The sequence below is a fragment of the Desmodus rotundus genome, chromosome 7, assembly GCF_022682495.2.
Source record: "Desmodus rotundus isolate HL8 chromosome 7, HLdesRot8A.1, whole genome shotgun sequence".
Taxonomy (NCBI): Eukaryota; Metazoa; Chordata; class Mammalia; order Chiroptera; family Phyllostomidae; genus Desmodus; species Desmodus rotundus.
Window position 1 is genome coordinate 35,835,655 of NC_071393.1, and position 24,909 is coordinate 35,860,563.

Sequence of the window (24,909 nt, forward strand, 5' to 3'; positions counted from 1 at the left end):
CTGCTTCTTCCTGCCATGACCCAGTGTCCAGGACCTGGGGGACACCACCACCAGGACGGGAGAGTGAGGGCTATGGCAGCCGAGGGCCTCCCTCCACCTCTGACTCCCACCCCCATCAGCCTCTGCCAAGGGTACCCTTGTGCCTTCCCTTCCTGGGGAGACACCACGGTTCCCTCCAGGGGTTGTGTCACTGGGTGTGGCGTACACCCGACTCCATCCCCTGTGAGCTCTGAGAGCAGGAACTATGTCAGATTCTGTGGGTGCTCGGCCTCAGCACAGCCCGGCATTCAGGGGGCGCTCAGTATGTGAATAAGCAGCTGGTAGAGTGAATGACTGTGTATGAAAGTGAGGGGGGTGGGAGAACGAGGCTGCAGGGGTGGGAGGTGCAGCAGTGGGAGATGAGCAGAGGTCCCTCCTGCAGGGGGGTCCTCTTCCCCACAGATGGCTTGGCTTTGCGGTGAGCCCCTCAGGGCTGCCACAGCAGGCTTCGTGCCCTGTTGTTCAAGCTGTAGTCCCAGTGGGGTAGTGGGTGTTCTTTCTGAGTTCCGCTAGAAGAGGGGGGAAGCCCCAGGTTGGCCCCTGAGCCCAACCTAGACCTGGCCAGCCTGGCAGGCGGGCCACCGGCAGAACGACAGAGTAGAAAACCCTTGTTTTATTCAGCCCAGGTCTGGGCGACTTTGCTCTGTGGCATGGTCAAAATATAAAAAATAAAAACCAACAACTGACAAAATAACATTGCAGAGAAAACTTAAGTATGAAATCGGGCCTGGCGTCCGGAATCCCTGTGGTTTCGGTCCAAGTTCACTCCCTGAGGCCGGCAGGAAGGGATGCCCCTGTGTTCAGCTGCCCCTGCCTGTGGGTGGGGGGGCTTGCACCCTTGGGACCAGGTTTGTCCTGGTGGGAGGCTGCCTGGGGAGCAGGACCTGCTTTGGGAAGCGAGGAGATTGGCCATATGTCCACCTTCTCGGAGATCAGGACCTAGGGAGAGACAGAGATACAGGCCTTTGGGTAGGCTGCTTACTCCACTATCGGCAAGGTGCACCCCACCTCCCGAGCTGCAGGCTTCCCCTCCGCAGCAGCCCGGGTCCCGCTTCATTTCTCTCAGCAATCTGCGCCTGGGGAGAGGGGACCCTCAGCCCAGACCCAGGGAAAGGAGGTTCGTGGACTCCCCTTCCCAGGAAGGCCCTGAGCACTACCCCTCCCTACGCCCCGCCCCAGGCTGTTTTCTAGGCAGAGCTCCTACTGTTTGGAAATACTTTCTAACTTAGTACTTGAAATTTAAAAAAGCCTGTTTCCTCTTCAGGAACAAGATTGAAACCCACAGGCCTGTGGCCTTTCTGGGAAAGCTCCTTCCAGCTTCCTGTGTGCTGGGCCAGCCTCCTGGCTGGGGTCAGGGTCACAGAGACACTCTAGCGAGACCCAAGCTGGAAAGGAAGGACCCGAAGGCCCCAGGTGAGCACCCGGGGGTAAGGGCTACCTGGCTGTCTGCCCTCTTCTGGGGCAGTGCCCAAGGTGCCGCCAGGAAAGGGGAGGCTGTGTGAATCCACTTTTCCCAACAGCAGGCAGGAGGAGAGCAGGAAGTAGGCTCCCTGCCCCGAGGCACACCCTTTTTTCTTGTCTGCCTCTTTTCTCCTCCCTGCCCCCAGTCCCTCCCTCCCTCCCTCCCTGCTTCTCCTCTCATAGGACTGCTTCCCAGAAAACCTCAACCGTTTAGGTGACCGCTGAATCCCAACGGCTGAGACAAGCCCTGAGGAGTGAGAAAGTGCTGGAAATCCAGGCCTGCGAAAGAGCCCTGTTGCCAAGGGATGGGGCAGAACTCAGTTGTTTCAGACACACTCTGTGTTCTGGATAATTCTGATCTAATTCTGCTTACGAGGAACTTAATCTCTGCACAGAATTAGAGGCTGCTGTTCTCATTTTTAATGTACATGGTGTGATTGTGTGTGTGTGTGTAGGGTTGTGAACTGCCCACCCAGTGGTGAAAGAGCTTTCTCTAAATGTGCTCTGTCCCTGCTCACACGCTGAGCCCCGACCACAGTTACAGGTTCCACCTTCCACACCTGCCAAGCATCAGGGTGCTTTACCCAAGCACTTTCTGGGCCTTGGAATCTCTGCCATTCATCCCTCAGCTGATGGACTAAAGCTCTGGGAATGCTTGCTTTCTCTCTCTCTCTTGCTTTTTATTTTAATGGAAGAGTTGCTGGGGCCTGATCTGACATTTTAAATTCACGCGGAGTGGGCTGGGGTTTCTTTTGGACCTGTAAGCAGCAGGTCCCTCTGCATTGTACTTATGTGGGGAATCAGGAGAGAGGCGGAGGGTAGCCGGCCTGCGGCGGCAGCAGCTGCGGACCCTGCCCAGGAGCCCGGTGCCAAAGGCCTGGTCCCAGAGTTTACCAACTCGGCAGTGGGGCCCAGGGACTGGCGATGGCTCATTCCAACCAGAATCACTCCTAGTCTGTAACTGTTTAATCCAATCTTCCAATCTACGCGGCAAGGACAGTAATGATCACAGACACCGTTCCCTGAGCGCTGCCGGGAAGGGTTCTCCAACACGCAGACATGAGGCCTTTAAACCCTCCTCACAAGCCTGCGTGGGATATGAAACCACCTATTTTCCGCATCCCAGTTGAGAAAAGTGAAGTGAACAGGTCAGAGTCACAGAGCGAGCCTGTGCACCTCCATCCCCCAGTGCTGCCTCCCGCTGGGTCCCCCTGGAGAAGTCTGAGGAAGCCACAGCCCGAACCCACACTGCTGCCTGAGCCCCACCACCGGCTCTCAGCGCGGGGCTGGCTTGGGCAGGCTCCTGTGCTCAGCCTGTGGGCTGGGCCGACTGCAGCCGTGTTTGGAAGCCAAGGTGACCCCAAGTGCAGGGGTCTCGTGTGTTCTGTGGGGTGAGCCGGCTTCCCAGGCTGGAAGGGGGCTGGCTGGGCAGGGAGGGGGGAGGTGAGAACTTACTGGACAATTTTGCAGTTTGTTGTAGAAACGTAGCGGCCTGTATAGTGGATGCTGCATCTCACCACATTGTTGGTGAAGTCGGACTCCAAAACAACGTACTTAGGGTTCACGTGCACCTGCAGGGGCAACAGAGGGAACAGAGGTCTGGTTGGGGGGCTGTGCTTCACTTGGTCCCCAGGAAAGGTGGTGGAGAGGCGGACCGAGAGGTGCAGAGGAGAGAGAGGAAGATGGGGAGGTGGAGAAAGACCACATGAGGCCAAGAGACATGGAGACAGACACACTGGTGGAGAGATGGGGGAGACGCAGAGACGGAGGAAGGAGAGAGGAGATGGCTGTAGTCCGAGAATACATCAGCTCGCCCTTAGGGGAAGCGGGGAAGCGTGCCCAGAGCCAGAGTCCAGGCCACGGTGGGCCCGCAGCACAGGGCACCTGGGGTCAGAGAGGTGGAGTCAATGCCTCAGGGAGCACAGCTGGGAGGGAGGGGCCCAGCAGAGACCCCACAGCCGGTCTGACTCTGAGGCTGATGCCCTTTCACTGTGCATGCCCATCTGCGTGAACCACTGACAGCCCGTCTGGTGCCAGGTGGCACCCCTGCCCGACACAGATGGAGGCGGAGGCTCAAGCACAGCCCTGTGTTGGGAGAAGGGCTGCCCAGACACAAGGAAGTCTTTCATGTGCTGGACTCTTGGTGGGGGCGGGGTGGGTCACTGGGGTAGGCTGCACTCGGCCAATAAAACAGAACATTGAAGATCGGATGGAAGGATGTTACTTTTAAATCCTTGGACACTCCTCAAGGGCAGGAACAGCACAGCGCTTATGGGGCTTGAATCCTCAGTGCCCAGAACTCAAAGGGGCCTTTGCACACAGTCAGCGAGTGGATGCGGGAGGGAAGGACAGAACGCCCTGGCCCTTGGGTAAGGCGGGGAGAGGCCTGTGGAGCCTGCTGAGAGGCACTCGCTCGGGATGGGCCGCTGTGTTCTGAAATGCGGCAGCCCCAGCTGATGACTTCACACAGGTTAAAGCCACCTCCCGATCCATCTTCACAACCCCTCCTCTGAACTTCGCTGTGGAGCAGTGGGTCCCGGGGGGGCCCCCTGGCAGTGATTGCGGCCCTCACCCTGTGCCTGTGTGGAAGAGGCTGCAGTCTGGCTTCCCCAGGTGAGGTCTCGACGACTAGGCCCTGCACAGGCTGTTCAGGGACACACCTCATTGCGAGGTGTGTCTTTAATGGGCTTTTGTGCTCGTCCCTTCCCCCGACGGAAGGGGTGTGTGGGAGGTGGGGCTCAGGCTGGAAGGGACACTTGGTCACAGGAGTCCCTGGCTTTGTAGGGGTCACTGTGAAGAATGGAAGGTCTCTCTCACAGGGTGGTGTCCTCTCCCAGATGGCCTTCCCTGCCCACAGACGGGGGGATGGGCCACAGGGCTCTGCAAGTCCTCTGTCACTTAGGGGAGACAGAGTCATCACTTCCTCTACCACCCCACACCTGGCCTGAGGGTCCTCGGTGCCTGTGTGGAAAGAGGCTGTATCTGCCCGAGACTAAGACCTTCGGGCGGGAAGTGCAGACCTCTGCAACAGGCCCCACGAGGCTGCTTCCGCTCAGCTGCTGGGAAGAGGGGAACGTGACCAGAAGCCGCGGCATGTCTCAGAAATGGGGACACTGATGTGAGCAGCGGGCTAGAGGGGGTGCCCTGGCTCGGGAGGCCCACCTTGAGGATGTAGTTGCCGGGCTGCACATCAGTTATGTCAATCCACTGGCAGTCGATGTCCGCGTTGTAAGTGTCATAGCAGCCTGGGCTCAGGCCCTGAGAACGGGGACAAGAGTAGAGGGTGGGGTGCCATACTCCACAGAGCCACTCATGCCAACTCCAACAGCCAGGGCCCCTCCTTCCTCTTTGCTTTGCCCCAAGCCCGGTCTAGGGCGGCTGTTCAGAGTGGATCCGCCCCTTCCTAAGCCTGTGAGGTGGATGGACCAGGAGATGACAGCTGCTATAATCACCAGATATAATCGCCAGGTTAGAGGGATGAAAGGAGGGGCCTGCCTGGGAGAAATGGGTGGGGGACAGATGGCCACTCTGCGATGTTTGCGCAGAAGGACAGAAAGATGGATCTGGGCAAACAGGCAAGTGGAACATCACGTCATCCTGACTCTGTTGGCCTGTCCCTTTCCTGCCATGAGCAGGCACCCTGGGAATAAGGCAGGTAGGAGCCTGGTGGAGGGGGGTACCCAAGGGGCACTGTGGTGGCCTGAGGACTGGCAAGAAGACCCCTGTTCTGGTTGAGCTGAGTGGCTAGGGGCCGTGGCAGTAACCCTCGGTCCAGGACGTGTTGCTGCTGTCTGCTCCTGCAGCGCCCAGGTCGGGGCTGCGTCCTGCACCCCCTGCCCCTCCCCCGCCTCTCCAGCCCAACCTGTGTGTGAGAGGTGCATGCGTAGCGCTTGAGGTTGCCGAAGTCGCAGGTGCTGTCCTCCAGGCAGAAGCTGGCCTTGTGGCCCTCGGCTACCTTCTTGCCCGTGGCCGCATCCAACAGGTCGTAGTGGCTGAACTCATCCATGCTGTGGTAGTGTCTGGAGACAGAGGGCAGGCGGAGGGAGACGGAGGCCTCGCCATCTCAGGCTTCCCGTCCCATCCCTGTTCTGAGAGGGGCCCAGACAGCCTCCTGAACAGTCTGGGCTCCTGGGTCCCCCGTTTCCCACAGGGCGGCATCCCTCCTGGCCGCACCGGCCAGGTCGTCCTGGGAGAGCACCCCCCCAAGGACTCCTCACTTCCTCCCGGGCAGCTACCTGCGCGGGCCTCCCACGGGCAGAGCCCTCTATTCTACACATCTCCATTGCTTACCACGCCGGGCCCCTCCACGCCCCCTCTCGCAGCCCAGCTTTTCCGAGGGCTCCCTTGAGGAACTCTTGCCTCAGTGACGGATCTCTGGCAGAGAACACCTCGGGGCCCTCCCCCCAGCACCTGCTCCCCCAGGAGCACTAGTGGGGCAGGGGAGCTGGGGCACAAGCCCCCCAGTGCAGAGTGAGGGTGGGAGAGGCCACCGGCCCCACTCACTGGTGGCAGCTGTGCCACTCCCAGGTGTGCCGCGGCCGGGTGGGGAGGAAGTCCGCCGTGCCCTGGTTCTTCACGCGCTGGGGGAAGCGCAGCAGCACCCGCACGTCGTAGTCTGTGGCCTCGGGGGCGTAGGCTGTGCTGCGGGGCAGGGGGGAAGACAGGAGTGGGGCGGGGCACTACACACTGAAACCCAGAGTGGGCCGACTGGGCCCGAGGGCCCCGGCCTCCGGTTCCCTGCCCTGAGCTGAAGGCTCACATCTCTCCCCCTCTCTCCCTAAGGCTGGCGCCTCTGGCCTGACACTGCCCCTCGGAGGGCCTATGCAGGAGATTCTGGTAAGTCTTCCCGCCTCAGACAGAGCCTGAACACGGTTGCTGAAGTGGGAAACATCTGGATGGCGGGCCTAGGAAACAAGCTTGGCTTCTTCGGCACCAAAACCCCTTCCCTTCTCTGGTCCTGTTTGTCTTCGGCTGCCCCACACACCCTGGGCTCCAGCCTCAAACGCTGATTCTTTCGCTAACCTAGACTTTGGCCCATGCTGTTCGCTTGACCTAGAACTCTCTCACCCTCCCTTGGAGGCCAACTCAGTTCCCCTCCCTCAGGAAGTCTACTCGGACTGCTCCAGCTTAGAGAAATCTTAACAGCCTGTGGGCTCTCACAGCGATACCACACACTCCCTAAGCTTGTGTCGCTAGGCCACCTCCCCTGATTGTGCGGCTTTGGGGCCAGAGGCCTGCCCTTCTCTGTTCAGAGAGAATGGGTCTGGTGTGGGCTGCCTGCTCACGTTCACTTACTGCCCCCCAATTCTCAGCTGAAATGGGCTGTCCTGGCTGGCCTCAGGGGGACTTCCCTGGCACTTATTAAGGTCTGGGTCCCAAGGCCAAAGGTGGAAGGTGGCCATTTGTGGGAATCAGCTCTCTCTGAGAGGCTGTCTGGACAACAGGCAGTACAGATTCCTCTTTGCCAGGACATAAGGCCCTTGGCTTTGTCTGGGGGAGGCTTGGAATCCATCTGTGTCTGGGTTGGAACAAACCCCCTCCTTCCCCCCGTCGAGTTCAGTGCTGCCCTTCTGTTCGGCTCAGCATGCCGTGGGAAACCATCGAGTTCTAGGGTCTAGGCCCAGCTTGGCCATAAACGCGTGGTGAGACTTGGAGCAAGTCCCCTCCCTTGTCTGGGTTCCGCTGGCCGTCTGCGCTCTGGCACCAGCCTGCAGCCCACACTTCCGATCACCTCTGACGGCCCTGTGCTCCAGGGCTGCAGTTCTGCAGGGTTTCCTAGGGCTGTCCTCCACCTCCGGCCTCCTCTGAAGCCTCGGCCCTTGCAACAACCCCTTCCTCTCCGAACCCGCACAGCTCCGGCCTCCACACTGCTCAGGTTAGCTCCCCCCCATCTCCCTGTTTCCTGGTCTCTCCTTGGGGCGTGTCTCTCCAGCTAGACAAGGACAGCCCCCCAGGACAGGGCCCGGTGGCCCCCTCCCCAGCCCATCCAGGAGATCAGGGCTGGACATGTGGATGCTCCAGGGAGATGGAGCGATAGCAGGGTTTTAACTCAAACTCCTCAGAACTCAGCCTTCCTGGATTGCTGTGGAGGCTGTGAGTTCCTCACTGTCGGAGGAACCAGTGCAGGAGCATTTTCACTGCGTTCTTTTCCCGAGAGACGAGGACCTGAGTGGGCCAGACCTGAGTGGGCAGGCCGACTGAGTGGTACTCAGCATGCAGGCCCAGGACTGCTATCCGTTCAAGCACTGTTTGCTGCCGGTCTGTACAGAGATGCGGAACTTGCTCCAGCATCTACATCAACTACATCACTAATCGCGCTGTTTAGTTTAGCTGATCCTGCTTCTTTTGAAGCCAGATTTTCTGGATGGAGGAACCAGTAAGTTGAGCTACGCCCTGGTGCAAGCTCCCTATCTTGGTGCAAAGAGTTAACAGGGCAGTCGGTTGACTGCTCTGGGGGTTAGCGGACTGGACGTTCGGCACCTGAGAAAATGTTTAGATTCTGAAGGGCTTCCCAGATACTAAAAAATAAAAGTAAATAAAGAGTTCAAATGTCGAAAAAGCAAGTAATTAAGAAAATAGGGTGCTTCCAGCAGAAGAGAAATGCCAACAAAAGAAGTAGGTCAATGTAATCCTTAACTAGTTCTTTATCACGGGGAACCGCCCCCAAAGCACACACGTTGGAACAGAACGGTCACTGTTAACAAAGTTAGAAGCCAGCTCTGCAGGAGGCCGGACCCCCCAGGAATAATGGAGAGCTGCCTGTGCTCACCTTCGGGGTCGTGAAAACTGGTCTCTTTCCCCTGTCTGGTGCCACATGTAACAGAGGCCTCTTTGTCACCCGTGTCCTCTGTCCCTGCTGTGACCCAGACAGCCTGGGCCAGCCACAGCCACACCTGTCCTCTGCGGAGATGGCCCTGTACTCTGGATCCCTGTCTAGAGTCTTCCTGAGGACTCCCAGGTCCTCAGGGAAACCTTCTCGTAAGGTGGCCGAGAGCAGACAAGTTTTAGTTCCTGTCATCGCACCTCAGGTTCCTGATGGGCAGCACACACCTTCAGGGCTGATGTGAAGACTAAAAGCCCCAGTAAAAGTAAACTTTCTTATGTAGAGAATTTTCAGAAATGCTGGATAGATAACAGATGACGAGGACCACCAGGTCCTGAGAGGCTCAGACACTTGGCCAGGGCCGTGGGGCTTGCGGGCAGCCTGGCAGCCTGGCTGGCATGCAGGTGGGTTCTGGGTGACTCCTAGGGACTCTCCCACTGCTCCAAGTCTCATCCTCAGCTCCTTACCTGGCCAGGCACTTCTCCTCTGCTGCACAGCGCAGGGAATAGAGGTGGGCCCTCTGGACATAGGTGGACGCTTGCACGTAGTTGGGGTCGGGGACCAAGTCAGGGAGACCTGGGAGTGGGCAGTAGGAGAAAGGGAGGTGGGAGGAAGAGCATGACATTGAGGAGAGTCAGGCTGGCTGTGGCGAATGCCCAGGGAACACCCCAGCTCTAAACACCCTTTGCCATTTTTCTTCCTTTACACAGGCTGTCACCTCCTCCAGGAGGCCTCCCAGCCTGAGCTACGTATGGGATGTCCACCCTTCTCCCTAGGTTCAGGTGTGAGGCCAGGGAGGCCAGGGCGCAGGAGCTCACCTCTGGAGTTCCATGCTGTGGAAGCGCTAAGAGATATGAGAAAGAGCTGGGAGACAGGGCAGAATGTGGAGACCCAGAGGGAAGGGTATTCTTGGTAGGGGGAACAGCATGGACAAGGGCCTGGAGGCAAGACTGAAGAACCAAGTAATCCGACAGAGACTCTTTCTTCCATGTCCTTGTTCCCCAGGCCCCACACCAGCCTCCAGACACCCTGTGCGCCTCGCACCCGGAATTCTTTATAAACCACCGAGACATCCCTGGGCCTCTGGCCCCAAGTGGGTCCCAGCAGGCTTGTGGGAAGAGCCAGGTGAATGTTGGCTGGCAGACGCGAGGGTGGGCAGGAAGGGATGGGCTAGGAGGAAAATGTCCCTAGAGCAGGCTGCTGACTGGGCAGGATTCTCAGCCTGGGCACCCGGCCCAACTCCCTTCTTCCTGCCATCTGCCCCGAGACAGGCCCACGCCCTCCTGTCTGCAGCCTCTGGCCTCTAACCTGAGGGAGCCTGGCTCCCTCCCCTGCAGGGCCCAGGGGAAGTGTGGAATCTGCTCCAGCCCCAGTGATCACTTGTTCCCAGGACATGCTAGAGCTGGGGCCAGTCCATCCTGTCTTCCTTCCTCCTCACTCCTCCCCAGGAGTAATTATCCCCATCGAACCGTATTAGGAATTAGCAAAAACCAAACTCAGGTGTCCAGACCCCATCTGTATGAAATAAAGCAGCAATGATTTTGATGCTCGGAGTGTTGGAGCAGTGGGGCATGGGGGAGTGGAGTGGCAGGTGGGGAAGGGGACCCCAGAGCCCTGGGCTCCTGCCCAGCCACTGAGTGAGCCTGGGCCCTCTATGCCCCTCCCCTCTCAGGCTTCAGGGATCAGCAGATAAATGATGAAATGAGGCTGTGAGTTCCTCCTAGCTTCATTCAAGCCCTCTGCTCGTGGGGAACAAGCAAGGTAGGGGACTTGAGTCATGTGGACAGGCTTCCAACTCCCTCTTCTTGCTGCCAAAACCCTCTTTTCAGCTTTTAGGTCCTGAAACTGAGGTACAGGAGGAGGAAGACTCTGGCTTTCACAGAGGTGTCTGCCTGCATGCCATCCCTCTGCTTACCCTGGGGCCCGGCCTCAAGTGGGGACTGGGTCCAGGCAGCCAGTGTGACCTCACCTACTTGGAATGAAGAGAAAATTTGGAGCACAGGGTGGGTGAGGATGAGGTGGCTCCTGGCTGAGGGGCCGTCTTGGCCAGCCTACGTCCCATTACTCAAGCCCCCAGGAATGCCTGCAGTCATTTCCCAAGTGGTCCTCAGGTCCTCAGAGTAGGGGCCACCTTGGTGCCCGGCTGGTACTCACCCACTGGTCCCTAAAAGCTGGGCGTGGGCAGGTGAGGAAGACAGGAATCGTCCCCTTCCCCAAGGTCTTTAAGCAACGTGTGGGGGTGGGTCAGCTGGGCTGGAAGCCTCATGAGACCCGGAATTTGGCACCAGAAGCCCGGCTTCAATAAACACTGCACAGATGTCTCCACAAGCTCTCCTGGCCCGACCCCTCCTCTCCGGGCCATTCCAGGGGTTAGCTGTGCGTTCATCCGGGGAGGTTAGAAGAGCCAGCTGAATAAGAGGCCAGGGCTATTCGGGGCCAGGGAAGGTCAGTGCCACTCCTGACCTCTGAGTCCTGATCCTGGTCCCCCAGAGCCCTAACCCTAGCCACACACTGAGACCTGACACCTATCAACAGCCCCGAACCTCAGAGTCACTGCCATTTGCCCCCAGGTTATAGACTTAAAGCACGGTACTTAAAACCAACCAACCAACCAACCACCTTGAAAGGAGTTCCTTTGACATAACTGATCCTTCTTTATTGTAACTGAGTGTGGTTGGTTTTTAAAAATAACCTCCAGGGCCGTGGGGCTGGGAGTGGATCTGTGGGGCATATACATGGGCAGACTCCTCCCTCTGACCTGCAGGTTACAGTCTGAGCCCTGACCCGGCCACAGATGATCCCCTTCCTCTTATCGTCGAGCAATCTCAGGTTTAGGCGGGTGCCTCCTGCTCCAGGAAGCCCTCCACTGGCATGGAAGACCCCCCCCCACCCTGATGTCACAGGGGTTGCCTCTGTCAGTAAGCTTCTTTAAGGATGCGCTGCTTCGTAGAGTCCTTCCTCAGTTTCCAAAGAGGTCTTGTTCCAGGACCACGCCCCCAAGCACACCAGTATCTGCAGATACTCAAGTCCCTCCGTCCGTCCGCGCTCTGGATCTGCGGGTCCCCCGTGTCCAGTCACGGGGCCAACTGTACTTTACTGTCCCAGCGTGCACAGGCACGCTCCTCAGCACGCGGAGGTGCTGGGGGCAAGTGAAGCTCAGAAAAGGCAATGAACTGACCCACGGTCACACGGCGAGTTGGGGCAGCTCAAGGAGGAGATCCCACATCCCGAACCCCTCCCAGAGCTCCTCTTGTCATCCCGCTTTTTATAAAAATGAACACTTCTGAAAATTTAATATACACACAGTCAAATGCACAAATTTTAGGCGTACAGTTGATAAGTCTTGACAAAGGCGTGCTCCATGCAACTATCCCCATCACCACTCTCTGCAAAGTTAGTTCCCTCCGGCCCCTTCGCCCCAGGTAATCATCGACCTGCTTTTTTGTTACTTTAGTTCTGCCTTTCCTAAAACTTACATGGAATCACCATCACCACCTTTATCCTATCTTTTTATTCCATATTTCTGACCATCACTGGGCTCTTCGACCCCCCTAACTGGTACCCCCCACGCCCCATCCTCTCACCCCTTCCTTGCCCTGGGGGGGAAAGCTGCCAGAAAAAAAGAGCAGCCTTTAGGCTAAGGATCCCTGCCTCCCCATAGCCAGCCCCAGCCAGGGCCCCCTGCTGAGGTCTCTGGGAGCAGCAGGCCCTCCACCCTCTGCTGGTATGTTTTTTCAGGAGGGAACAATGCCTCTTTATCTGGCCTGCTCTTCAGGAGGCTCTGCTGCAGCAGCCACCGCTGCAGGCTTGGGCTCTCAGTCCCTTCACAGGGGATTGGGCCGGGGTGAACTGTGGGAATTGGAAGGGGGATGCGGGAAAGCTTCAGCAGGGCCTTGTGGATGTGTTAGTAGGGGTATCGGTCTGTTGTCTCTGGCTTCCGGGATACGAGCAGGCCCTCCAGGCAGGTGGCCAACGTTGGGTGAATTACAGTTGCAACCAGATCGTGTATTCAAGCCCCACCTCATCGCAAGAAGTGTGCGTTTCAGCCCTGACTGGTGCGGCTCAGTGGGCTGGGTGTCACCCTGCAAAGCTAAAGGTCGCCAGTTCAATTCTCCGTCAGGGCGCTTGCCTGGGGTGTGGGTTTGGTCCCCTGTTGGGGAGCAAAGGAGAGGCAACCGATTGATGTTTCTCTTTCACATCGATGTTTCTCTCCCTCTCTTTCGCCCTCCCTTCCTCTCTCTCTAAAAATTAAAAAAAAATGTGCATTTTAAAGAAAGAGGGCAATGCTTAGTCAGAAGGCAGAGATAACCTTTAGTCATGGGGATGTGACTTTGAAGAGGGACTGAGATCTCTTATTTAGAAAATATGGAGTCATCCAGCCTTGCACGTGGCACTGGAGATTCTATTAAGTGGGCTCCAATGAGAACTTTTCCTGGAGACTCCCATTTTTATAAATGCAGAACAATGGAATTCATCATAATTCCATTTCAGAGCACACTAACCATTACCATTGGTCTATGCAAGGCCCCTCTCTTGTGACAAAATTTTTTAACCTTCATCCTCACCCCTGACCCTTAGCTATATCCTGTGATGGGGGAACTCAAGAGTTCAAGGTTTTAGCTTAAGTTATAGTTAATAGGCTAAGTGATTGTGGAAGTGCATGTGGAAGGCTGTTATTCCAGGAGGTCAATAAGCAATTCACCCTTGTGCCCCAGGAGGTCTGCAAGCTTGTGGCACCTGAGCCACTGGGCTCCAGGGTAGGGAACCAGAGGCAGATAAAGAATTGGTGACCAACAGATAAAGAAGTACTAGGAGAATCTGTGGGTGGGGCTGCAACTCTCATCCAATTAATCTTTTCCCCAAACCCCTTACCTGCCCTTTCTCCTCCTTATAAAGAGGTCGGCTTGAGAGGAGATGTGAAGACGGTTTTTGAGGGCACATCACCCGCCTTCTTCTCGGATCCCTGGCATCCGAATAAAGCGCCCACATTGTCAGTCCTCGTCTCTACTTACTGGTTCTGGTAGTGACAGGCAGCATGAACGCAGACTTTTCTGGTTTCATTTGAACATTTGTGTCTCTGTACAGAACATCTGCAGTGCTTACGTATTCTTAAAGTATAGAAATGATATTATCTTATCTCATTCTGATTCTTGAGTTTTCAGTCAAGATAAACTTTTAAGATCTACCTAGTTCATTGCTTGCCGTTGCTAAATAGGACTCCACAGTGTGCACGCCCTCTGCCCCCCCATGGCTAATCTAAATGGTCTCCTGGGACAGACGCCCCAGGGATGCAGCTAACCACCAAAGGATGGCCTTGCTCAGGCTACCCAGAGAGGCCCTGGTAACCATCAGCATCGGGTCTTCTGCTCCCAGGAGACAGGCAAGAGCCTGGCTTTTTACCCTCTGTCGCAGGCCTTCTGTGTGACCCTGGCCAGGGCTGGCCCCTCTCCAGGACTGATGGCCTCCATTTCTCCAGATCTAATTGTCCTGTGTTCCACTTGTGGCCCGGAGCCCTGGGCCATTCCCCTGTGGGCACTCCTCCATGCTGACCACAGGTTAGCACTTAAGGATTCAGGCTGCTTAGAGCCTGTGCCAGGTGGAGAACATTGAGTCAAAGGGCAGCAAAGGCCCCTGGGGTGGCCACAGCCAGACTACTTGGCTAGGCAGGGGCTGGGTATAAGTGAACTGGGTCCCAAGGCCATTCCACAAGCAGCTGCTAGTCTAGGAAGCTCTTCAGCCTCAGAGGGCCCCAGCAGACCCTCCAGGGCAGTGTAAACACAGAGCCAAAGACAAGACCCGCTTTCGTATTCTGGCTTTACCCCTGGAGCCCCCTCTGGGGAGGATCCAGGGCCCCTTCACAATATGCTCAGGACCAGCCTGCCCCACCCCTCTCTTGTCCAGGTCCCTTCCCTTTCATGGGCTCAGTCTCTCCATGTGGACAATGGGGAGATTAGACTAACTGGTCTTTGAGCGTCATTTGATGACGCTCCATAAACACTTGGAGATTAAAGTACTTTTCAGGAGCTATTCCCCAGCCTTGGGCAAGAGCCCAAGACCTCTCGCAACCTCTGTAGACAAGCCTTCAGCAGCCAGGAAATTCTCCCATGTCTGACCTAAATTCTTCCTGCTTCAGGAGAGACCTGTTCCCGCCTGCTCAGTGGTTTCTGGAGGCTGCCCAGTGCAGAGGGCCTGTGGTTACATTCCTGCTGCTTGCCCACACCTCACCTGTTTCCCTGCTGGCTTCTCCTTCTCTGTGGGTTCTGTAAACCTCGTCTCCTTGGAAATCTCCCCCCACCCCAGCCCTCCTCTCACGAGCAGCAGATGAAGGACAGTAGAATGCAGAAGAGCCCTGATCTCCTGAGCTCTGGCCGGAGGATAAACAACTCCAGCAGGAAGTGGGCAGTACACTGTAAAGTATGTGTGCAGCCAGACTCCAGAGGAGCCCCAGGCAGGGAAGCAGACCACTCACAGAGAACAGCCTTGAATAAAGATGAGAGGAGAGGGCCTCCCAGACAGAGGGGCGCTGGCAGCTCTGTGCCCTAGGAAATTATCATCTAATAACCAGAACATTAGCCCCGGCCGGTATGGCTCAGTGAATTGAGTGGTGGCCTGCAAACCGAGTGGTCAAGGGTTCGATTCCCAGTCAGGGCACATGCCTGGGTTGCAGGCCAGGTCCCCTGCTGGGGGTGAATGAGAGGCAACAGATCCATGTACCTCTTGCACATCGATGTTTCTCTGCTTCTCTTTCTCCCTCCCTCTGGAAGTAAATAAATAAAATCTTAAAAAAAATAAAAAGAACATTAAAGGGTCCACGGTGCCCTACCGTGAATGGGCAATCACAGCCCAAGCAAAGACGTGATAGCCACGAAATCAGACCCAGAACCTACAGTGGTCCCCTACTGCCTACAGAATGAAGCCCAGCCTCCCCAGGGTGGCGGCTAAGGCCTCTGTGGCCTCTGGCTGTGACCTGACTTTCCAGATCTCTTGACCTTAAGGGTCAATACACAGCTCAGCACACCTAAGCTTTTCTGCCCTGGCTTCTGACCCTGTGGTGCCCTTGTCTTGGAATTCCCTACTACACACACACACACACTCAGGCCAGCTCTGCCCTCACTGGGGCACAGAGTCTGTAGGCCAAAGCCCTCCTTGTCAGTTGTGACCACCCCTCTGCCACCACCCTCTTCCAGCTCATGTCTGCTGCCCCCTCCTGAGTGGGACAGTAGCAGTGACAGCCTCACTCCTGTGTGGTAGGGCCCAGCTCGGGGAACGGGAGCTGGGAGTGTTTGTTCAATTAGCAAACTGCTTAGGACGCAGATAGGGATTAAGCTGGGAGAAGGCTAAGCTTTGGGGAGGTCAACTACGTACCCTTCTGGCAAGCCTCCTGCCTCCTCCTCGTGTACCTTGCTGCCCTCCCACCTCTGCAGGCCCTGATCATTGTCCCCCGCCCCACCTCGGGACTGCTTCAGGCCCCTGAGTTCTCTCCCTGCCCCTGGGATCCTTCAGAGTGACCTGAACTTTTTAAGATTTTATATTTTTAGAGAGGGGAAGGGAGGAAGAAAGAGAGGGAGAGAACAATGTGTGTTCTCAATGTGTGGTTGCCTCTTGCACACCCCGTACTTGGGATCTGGCCCACAGTCCAGCAACGCAGGCATGTGCCCCGACTGGGAATCAAACTGGGGACCCTTTATTTCGCAGGCTGGCACTCAATCCACTGAGCCACACCAGCCGGGGCCACAGTGACTTGAGCTTTTTACCTTTCTTATAAAATCCATTTAGCCCACAGCCTTCCCATCTCAGCTCCTAACAACTTCATCCTTCCAGCTGCACGGGCCATAAACCTTTCTGTTATGCCTGACACCTCTCTTTTCTCTTACACCTGCATCTAGTCCCTGAGCAAATCCCCTCAGCTCTACCTCCAAAATACACCCTGAATCTGACTTCCTACCACCAGGTTGTTGCCACCCTGCCCAGCTGCCATCATCTCTGCCTGGATCTCTGAACCAGCCTCCTCTTGATCTCCTGCCTGCCTCCTCACTGTCCACCCCCAGCACAGCAGTCAGGGCCTCTGTTTCATGGGCAAACCCTGCAGCAGCTCCTCGATGCCTGGAGGATAAAAGCCGAAGTTCTAACAATGGCCTGCAAGGCCCTCCATGGTCCGAGCCTATTACCTCTCTGACCTGTCTCCTGTTACGCCCCCACTCCCATTACAGTCTGCTCTTACCCACACACGAAAGCCCCAGGGAACTCCTGCCACAGGGGTTTCCACTGGCTGTTGCCTGCATCTGGAATGCTTTTCCCAGAGACAGCTGCATAGCTTGCTTATCCCCCTCCATGCCTCTGCTCAAATGTTGCCTTCAGGAGACCCACCCCGACCACATTTGCAACCTGTCCCCCATGCTCCAGACCTCCCTTATCTACTTGTGTTTTTCCCACAGTACTTACCACCTTCTATTATTTACCTCCTTCTTATATTTATGCATAAAATATAAGATTCACAAGAGCAAAAATCATGTCTCTTTCCTTTCTCTAACGAGTACCCATCTCCAGTCCACTGCTCAGGATATAGTCAGGCACTCAATAATACTATTGAGTAGCTGAATGGCCTCATAAAGTGATCAGCCAGCCAAGAGCCACTGGGGGTCGATGGGGCTCTGCTTCGACTGCTGCCCAGCTGCGGGCCCAGGTCTCAGTGCACAGAAGGTCTGGGAACTAGAGACGGGCCAGATGGAGGTGGGTTGTGTGCTGGTCTCCTGCTGCTGGGGCTGAGACGTCAGTGAGGACAGGGATGGATGTGGGGCACCCCTGAATTCCCTGCACTCAGCCCAGGGCCTGGTACCTGTACACCCGGGGTGAGCATGGGAACAAACACCTGCACCCCAAAAAGGGTCTGGTGGCATCTGCCTGGGTGAGCACAGATTCCATCATCAAGCGAAGGCTGGGACTGACTCCAAAATCCTGGCTTTTGAAAAAGGATGTGGTGCCCATCGACTCAGTAGCAGGAGGAAGGGTGGGCTGTCTCCTGGGGCTTTGACTGCCCGAGCAGTGGAGCTGTGCCTTCCCCACCCGAGCGCCTTCCTGCTCTGCTGTTCTGACCCCAGTAGCACTCGCTTCCTGGCGAAACTGAAATGCCTGATCTCTGAGTGCCCATCAGGAGGAGGGAGAGGAACCCTGGCCCTGTAATCCTGAATCCAGAAGAAAAGGCCCCCTGGGTCCAGCTGCCTGCCTTCCTTTAGGTCAGGGCAGGAGAGGGGACAAGCCACAGCCTCTCCTTCCAGCCTCCCTCCGGAAAGAACGCCTGCAGGGGGACTGGGAGCAGGTGTGGGCTGCCTGGGCTGACCGGGTGTCTCCAGCCCTCCCCTCTCTTCTCCTGCCATTCCGGCCACTGCCCTGAAGGGCTTCCCATGTGTTCTTGGCTTGGATAGCAGTGGGCGGACTTGAGCTGGGACTCAGGGGAGGGGTGCCCTTTCAGAGCTGAGAGGACACTGAGATAGGGCCCCTAGAGTTTAGAGAGAGGGAGGGGAGGCACAAAAGGCCAGACCTCTCAGGTCAGGTGCAGCAGCAGCAGGATGCCCCCCGTCGTGGGCCCCAGTGACTCGGAACCCTGCTCCGCCACCACCGCCAAAAAGCTCTGCGGTGCCTGCAAAAGGGTTCAGGCAAAAACCCAAATGTTGGTTTTCCAGGGGGTCTAGACCTGAGAGAAACAATGACCGTGGAGACATACCCTTCCCTGAGGGGCAGTTCAGTGGGGTAGAGAATCAGCCTGGATGAGTTATTGAACTTCTCTAGCCTCAGTTTTCTGGTCTGTAAAGTGGGGGTGATTCTACTATCTGCCTCACAAGGTTGCTGGCGGAATTAAATGAGAAAATAAAAAGAAAATACTTGGCATGATGTCTGGTGCGTGATCAGTATTCAATAAATATCAGCTACTACTATTATTATTATTTAAAATAGGAGCTGTCTTTTCTGGCAGGGGTGGTCCAGCTTGAGACGAGGGGAGAGACCATGTGACCCTGCAAGTGGATAAGAGGAAGGAAACCGGAAGTCTGCCTGTGATGAGGCTGTCAGGAAGTGCTTTTTTGTTCCCACACTGGTGGCATTTGACTGCCAAATAGAGAGAGGAAGAGGGCCCAGGTCCCTGCCTCCACAGCTCGCCGGACCATTTATCACAGCTGCCTCGGCCCGAAGACTCCATTGCTTTCTGGGGGTGCCCAGCCAACTTCTGGAAGGAGGGAAGGGTCCTGAGCTGTGACTCTGGCTCTACCAGTTGCCAGTTGTATGATCTCGGGTCCCAGCTCCCTCATCTGAACAATGTGGATAATAATAATAATACCTTGGGTTCTTATGAGGATTAAGTGACTCTAACTGTAAAGCTCCCAGAGCAGGGTCTGACACCAAGGAAGCACTAGCTGAGTGTCTGTTAAATAGCAGTCTGGAGGCAGGACGATGGCGAGGCTCCAACACCGCCCGGCCCAGTGGAGGGACTCTTTGCTTCCAACGCCTTGCCTGCTCACTGTCTTATCTGACCTCGCCACAACCAGCGCCTGCCACAGAGCTGACCAGCCCGTGCCTGCTGATGACCAGTTAAATGCGGGAATGAATAAAGTGTGCAGGGTAAGCAAGGATACACGAAAATTTACAAAATAATAATGTATGATATTAAGAACTCATACAGACTTTAATCCTGCTTTCACTTCTCAGAGGCCATGTGACAAATCAGCAAGTGAACCTGCCACCTTACCTATGGAACGGGATGAATGACAATGCCTGGCTCATTACTGCTACAGGAGTTAAGAGGGGTGATGTGTCCAGTGCCAATGGATGCTCGTACAAGTATCTCCTCCCCTGCTGCAGCTCGGGGACTGAGGCCCAGAGAGGGGAGGTGGGGGGAGGAGTCCCTGGTTCTCGCACTGCCTGCATGGTTTGCAGGTGGGGTATTCGTCCTCCTGGGTCATCTGAGCTCAGCTGGAACTCTGGCTCAGCTGCACCTAGCTGTGAGACCTCCCTGAGTCCCAGTTGTCTCATCTGTACTGGAGGACCATAACCTCCACCTCTCTGGGAGGCTGCGAGGGTGAATAAAGTTACACATTTAAACCACTAAGCTCAGTAGGTGTTCTTTAGCAAACAGCCAAGTTGTTAGCATCATCTCCACCTTGGGACTCTACCTCTGGCTGCTTGCTGGGGGAGACTGCCTCTGTCCTTCCCTGCATCTGCTCCAAGTCCTGAAGAAGTGGGTAGGTGATCTGGAGGGACAGGCAGCGGGGATGTAGTCAGGGAGCCAAGGCTGCTCGCAGGGGCTAAGGGACCCTGTTTGGCCTCTTGGGTGCAGGGCACGGGATAGAGAGGTGAGCGCCCCAGGAACACCTATGTGTACAGGCAGAGGAAACCTCTAGGCCTAGCTGCAGCACACTACCCATGGGAGATGCAGAGGCCCGAGAGAAGGAGGAGGGGGAGGGGGAGGGGAGAAGAAAGAGGTACCTGAAGATTCTGGAGCAATAGGCCAAGGATTTCGTCCTGAAGGCGGCTTTGGGAGCCGCAGGACCTTCCCGAACAGGGGGGTAACACGGTCAGCACCCCAGGGGTTTATCTGACCCATGGGCAGGATGGACTGGGGAGGGAGAAGCAGGGGTTAGGGAGCCACAGCTCCCTCCGAACCTCTGACTGGCTGTGTGAGGACAGAGCCAGAGGACCCGTGCCAGGCCAGGCTGGTGAAGCCGTCAGAGATGTCCTGGGAGGACGGCCAGGGCGGCCTGCTCCGCGTTACCATCACGGCGTTGCCAGAGCCCATGAATCAGGCCAGGACTGTGGCGGGGAGCCCTGCGAGAAGAGCTGTAGTCTTCTGGGGCCAGCACTACGACCACCAGTTCAGAGAGGCTGGGGCTGCGGGGAGGCAGGAGTGGGGGCAAGGAGGCTGGGACACAGGGGCCTGGTCGTGGGAGAGGGAGAGAGAGAGACGCAGTGAAGGAGACGCAACCGGGCCTGGGAAACAAGTGGCTACCTTCTAGGCCTCTGCTCGAATACGCAGAGAGCCAGGAAAAGTTTGTTACCCTCTCTGAGCCTGTTTCCTACTCTTTTCTCCAACTACATGTTTCAGAGTGCGAGGCCCTTGGGCACCCCCCGCCCAGGGTAGGAGGGAGAAGGTTGAGGCGCCCCAGGAAGAAACTGGGTTCTGCACAGGCACTTGGACACCACACAGGCACGGAGGGATGAGGGTGGTGCACACATGTGTTTAGTGTTGTGAGGATACACCCACACCCACACACTCGGGCTGCCAACGCCCAGCCTCAGACCCCCGGGTGTGTGGCCAGGCAGAATGAGGTCAGCTTCAGAGAATCTGCCCTGGACTCCCACACCAAGCCTGGGGGTCTGAGCTAAAGGACAAGACTTGGCCTTCCTTGAACCGGGATTTTTCCACGGTCCAGGCCTAGCAGGGTAGGGAAAAGGAACCTATGATGGGAGAAAAGGTCGTGCTCCCTCTCTGAGCCCCAACTAGCCTGCACTCCCCGCAGTCCCAACCCACACACTGTCCCCTCCATGACCAGGGAAGGGTGCTGATGGCCATCCCTTGCAGCAATGCTTTAGGCACCTCCTCTTCAAGGAAGTCCTCCCTGAGTCCCTAGCCCCTGACCGGGGACACTTCTCCCCTAGTCCATCCCCCAGTGCCAGCCCAATCACAGCATTGAGGTGCCCTCTTTGCTGTACTTCCCAGGGCAGGGCCTGGATTTGGGGCAGGCCAGCACACGCTGCCTGGCCCTAGCATACGACCTTCAGCGGAGAAATGTCTTTAATCCAGATGAACTGTGTGGCTCAGGGGCAATGGCTAGAGACCCTGCTAAGCAGCAAGCACCTCTATTCTAGACATGGCCTTGCCTGGGCAGGTCCCCTTCTGAACCTTAAGAACTGATAGTCCAAAAGGGGGCCCTAGGAAACCCACTGGCTTGGAGCACAGACGTCCAGTCCCAGGCCTGGCTCTGCCAGTGGTACTATGGAATTTGAGGTCTCGGTTTTCCCCTCCGCCCAGAGGCGGGGACGCTTTTGGCTGAGCCCCAGTCTGTGGTCTTGCATTCTAAGAAAAGCCACCACAAAAGCTTAGCACCTTAGGGGCAACACGTCTTCCTCTCCAAGGAGCATTAGGAGCAGCTGATGCTCAGGTGCTGCAAGTCCCAGCGAGGACCCCGAGGATGCCCCTTCGTCACATCACAGAGGGCCCTCCATCTCAGTCCATCTCAGCTCCTGGAGGTTTTCAAGCTGGGAATCAGCACCCAACTCGACTGCTAGGCCTTGGATGTGAGGGAGTGGGAAGTGGCAGCGGGGACACTCCTCTCCCCTAGCCTTGGGTTCCAGCAGGCCCTAGGGAGACAGGAACACTGCTACCTGCCCCCCGCCCCACACTCCCCAACCCTTGCCTCAGCAGCAGCCTCTCACCCAAGGCTGATACGGCTGCAGACAAGGCAGCTGTCCCTGTGCTGTGGGGGTGCAGTCCCTGAGTCCCTGGGCCCAAACACCTCAGCCCTCGCCCGGGGGGCCAGGCACACCAACCTCAGCGTGGAACAGATAATCCACCTTGGCGTGGAGACAAGGCACTGACCATAGCCTGAAGGAGGTGGGGTAGGAGTGGACCATGTACGCATGGAGGGCTGAGTGCAAAACCTTGACCAAAGTGGATTTGGAACTTGCAGTAACAGAAGCAGGAAGGAGAATTCTAAGACAGCAGAGGATGGGACCAATAGCCGGCCAGCCCTGGCCAGACCACTAGTGGGTCCTTGGCACAGTAGCCCACCTGCTCACAGCACAGGGGGAATTGCCCGTGTGAAGAAGAAGGGCTGCCCCCTGCACTGTGTCCTTGTATGCAGATGGTTTGGGCCTTCCCAGGTCATATCTTCACCCTGTCACCCCAAAAAGCCAAAGAGAGATCCAATCACACAGGCCTCCTAGGACTCTCCCCCAGGGCCAGGACTGGGATGAGCTAGCTGAGTGAGGTGAGCGAGGCCCTGGCCTAGCGTGCAAAAGTAACAGGGCACCAAAAACCTCAGTAACCAAGATAAGTAATATTTGGTGCAATATTTTTGAAATTCAAAATCAATACTAAAAAAAATCTGTGATTAAAAAAATCAAGATTTCAAATAAAGACGGCATCAGGATTGCTGATTTTTCAGTTTGCCTTAGGCTCCAATACATCTTGGTGTGGCACCATTTCTGATTCTGTTGAATATTGGGATATTTTGTTCATCACGGAAATTTTTTGCATTATTTTGATCTAAAAATGCACGAAATTATTATTTATCTCAATTACTGAGTTTTGGGAGGCCCCTTACATTTTGTGCTTCCCCAGCGTCTCTGGGGGAGTTTTGTCACCTAGTCTGGATTCCTGCCTGGGGCAAGAACTTCTCTAACCCCGGCTCACTGGGGCCGGGCTCACAGCGCCCAGGGACTGGGGACTCGCCACAGCTCCAGAAAGGCGCCCCCCAAGGCCTTTCTGACCCTCTTGTTCCCTGCTTCACCCTGCGAGGCTGGCACAGGCGCTTCTCCAAAGGTGGAGGACATGCCCTGATGGGAACGAGGAAGAGGCAGGGAGAAGGGCCTCTTCCCTTTGTCCTCAAATGACCTAAGCCAGGTCTGGGAGGTGCCTCCTCCCAAAGCCTGGCCAGTCCCTCCACCCTGGTCAGAGCCCAGGCCTGCCTGGCCAAATGCTGGCACCGATGATGTATGGAAGCAGGAGCTGGGAGGTGGGACGCACCAGGGCTGGTGATTGGGGGGTGGGGGTGGGGGTCCTTACTTAACTCAGGGAGGGCCTTTGGTAAAGACTAGAGGAGGGTCTGGGCGCACGGAGAGGTTCAGCAGACGCCAGGAGGACAAAGCGCGGGCCGTGGGGACCGTACTCACCGCGGCCGTTCTGGGTGGGCCGGTACACGCTTCCCACGCTGAGGCGGCCCTGCTGCGCACTGCTGCGCTCCGCCACGGGCGGGGGCGCGTCCGAGCTGCGCAAGGGCAGGTAGGGCGGCTCCAGCACGCGGAACGGGGGCTGTGGCTCCACGGCCCTCGGTGGGACGTAGGCCTCGGGAGGGACGTTGGCGTAGGGCGGGTACCAGAGGCGGGGGTCGGCCCCGTAAGCGCCACCGGTGGCCTGCGCCGCGTCGGGGCCCGGGCCGGGGTCCGGGCGGGCCTGCTCGGACCCCGCGGCGCCCTCGTGGTACAGGCTGTGCGAGTAGCGGCGGTCCAGGCCGTCGGCGGGCGGCGGCGGCGGCGGCGCGTAGGGCCTCTCCGGGGCCGGGTAGAAGCCCTGCGGCGAGTACTCCGGCTGCTCCTCGCCGCCGCCGCCGTACCCCTCGTAGCGCGCCCGCGGCTGGAAGGGGTAGACGACCCCCGCCGAGGCCACGGCCGCCGCGCCGGCGCCCATGCCGCCCCCCGCGGCGCGGTAGTACACGTAGCCCTGGTCGTAGGTCCGCGCCACCGGGTCGTAGGTCTCGTACTGGCTGACGAAGGGCGCCTGCGGGTAGGGGAACTGCTGCGGGAAGGACGGCTGCTGGCGGTAGGTGCTGGCGAAGGCCGAGGCCGAGACCGAGGAGGAGCTCCCTTGATGGGACACGGAGGTGCGAGCCCGGGCCATGCCCGTGCTGTCCCCGACGGCCACCTCTCGCCAGTTGTCGGGCACCTGGCCGAAGCCGAATGGGTGCCGCGCCTGGCCGCGCACAGTGTCCGAGCCCACGCGCCCGGGCAGGGGCAGGGACGGGGCCTGTCGCCGCCGGGGGCCTCCGTGGCTTCGCCGCTGCGGGGGCTGGGGGGCGCCTGCCAGCAGCACCCGGGAGCTACCCTCGGCCCGCGGAGTCCCGGCGGGCACGTACTCGGAGCCCGAGTTGAGCAGGCTGTAGAGCTGCCCGTTGTTCTCCCACTGGATCAGCTGCCGCCAGCGCCCCGGGTCCGGGCCCTGCCCTGGCTGGGCCTGTTGCCCGTGCACCGGGACGCAGAGGCAGACGCCCCACAGCAGGGCCCACACCTGCCAGCCGGCTCGGGCCAGAGCCATGGTGGCCCCCTCTGCAGAGGCCTGCTGGACCGAGAGGCTCTCAGGAGTGGCCCCCTGTGCGTGCTTCTCTTCCCACGGCCTCGAGGACAGGATGGCTCCTTGCCTGCCTCAGCTCTAGCTTTGTCCATCCTGGCCTTGGTCCGAGCGGGACGGCTCCTCCGATGACAACATTTCGAGGCCAAGGGGTCAGGGCAGGGCTGGGGTGGTGCCCAGGGCTGCACGAGACTCTCTGCAGGTCGCTGGGCAGGACCGCCTGGGGGCCTTAGATGGGCAGCCCTGCACTGGCTAGCCTCGGGGGCTGGCGCTTTCCCACTCTGAATGAATAAGCAACAGGCTGGGAGTATTAGGAGGTTTTGGACAGCCTGGTCTGCCTGCTGGGGTCTCCTCCGCAGGGCCCTATGGCCCGCCGGGTTTTAGCTATGTGGCCTGTCCCACAGCTGCTTTGCTCCCTCAGTCCCTGGAGCTCCCAGCCAAGCCACAGACCTGCCTCTGAGGAAGGGAATGAAACCTGGAGTAGGAGAGGGCCTCTGGGGACTCAGGCCTGGTAAGTGGGGGCCCAGGCAGGCAG

General features: G+C 57.6%; 1 protein-coding gene across 2 annotated transcripts; it reads right to left on the reverse strand.

Annotated features, from left to right (window-relative positions):
* Window positions 1-650: 650 nt before the first annotated feature.
* Window positions 651-24,707, reverse strand: LOXL1 (lysyl oxidase like 1). 2 transcript variants are annotated; one of them, XM_024557424.4, is made up of 7 exons: window positions 23,204-24,696; window positions 8,791-8,899; window positions 6,004-6,141; window positions 5,363-5,519; window positions 4,663-4,758; window positions 2,956-3,071; window positions 651-978 (listed from the first exon to the last, which is right to left on the reverse strand). In XM_024557424.4, exons 1-7 carry the CDS (start codon window positions 24,339-24,341, stop codon window positions 972-974), a joined length of 1,761 nt encoding a protein of 586 aa, XP_024413192.3. In that variant the 5' UTR covers window positions 24,342-24,696; the 3' UTR covers window positions 651-971. The 2 variants fall into 2 exon arrangements, with proteins under 2 accessions (XP_024413192.3, XP_045048856.2); XM_045192921.3 differs by lacking the exons at window positions 651-978; window positions 2,956-3,071; window positions 4,663-4,758 and having other exon boundaries at window positions 5,465-5,588; window positions 23,204-24,707.
* Window positions 24,708-24,909: the final 202 nt, after the last annotated feature.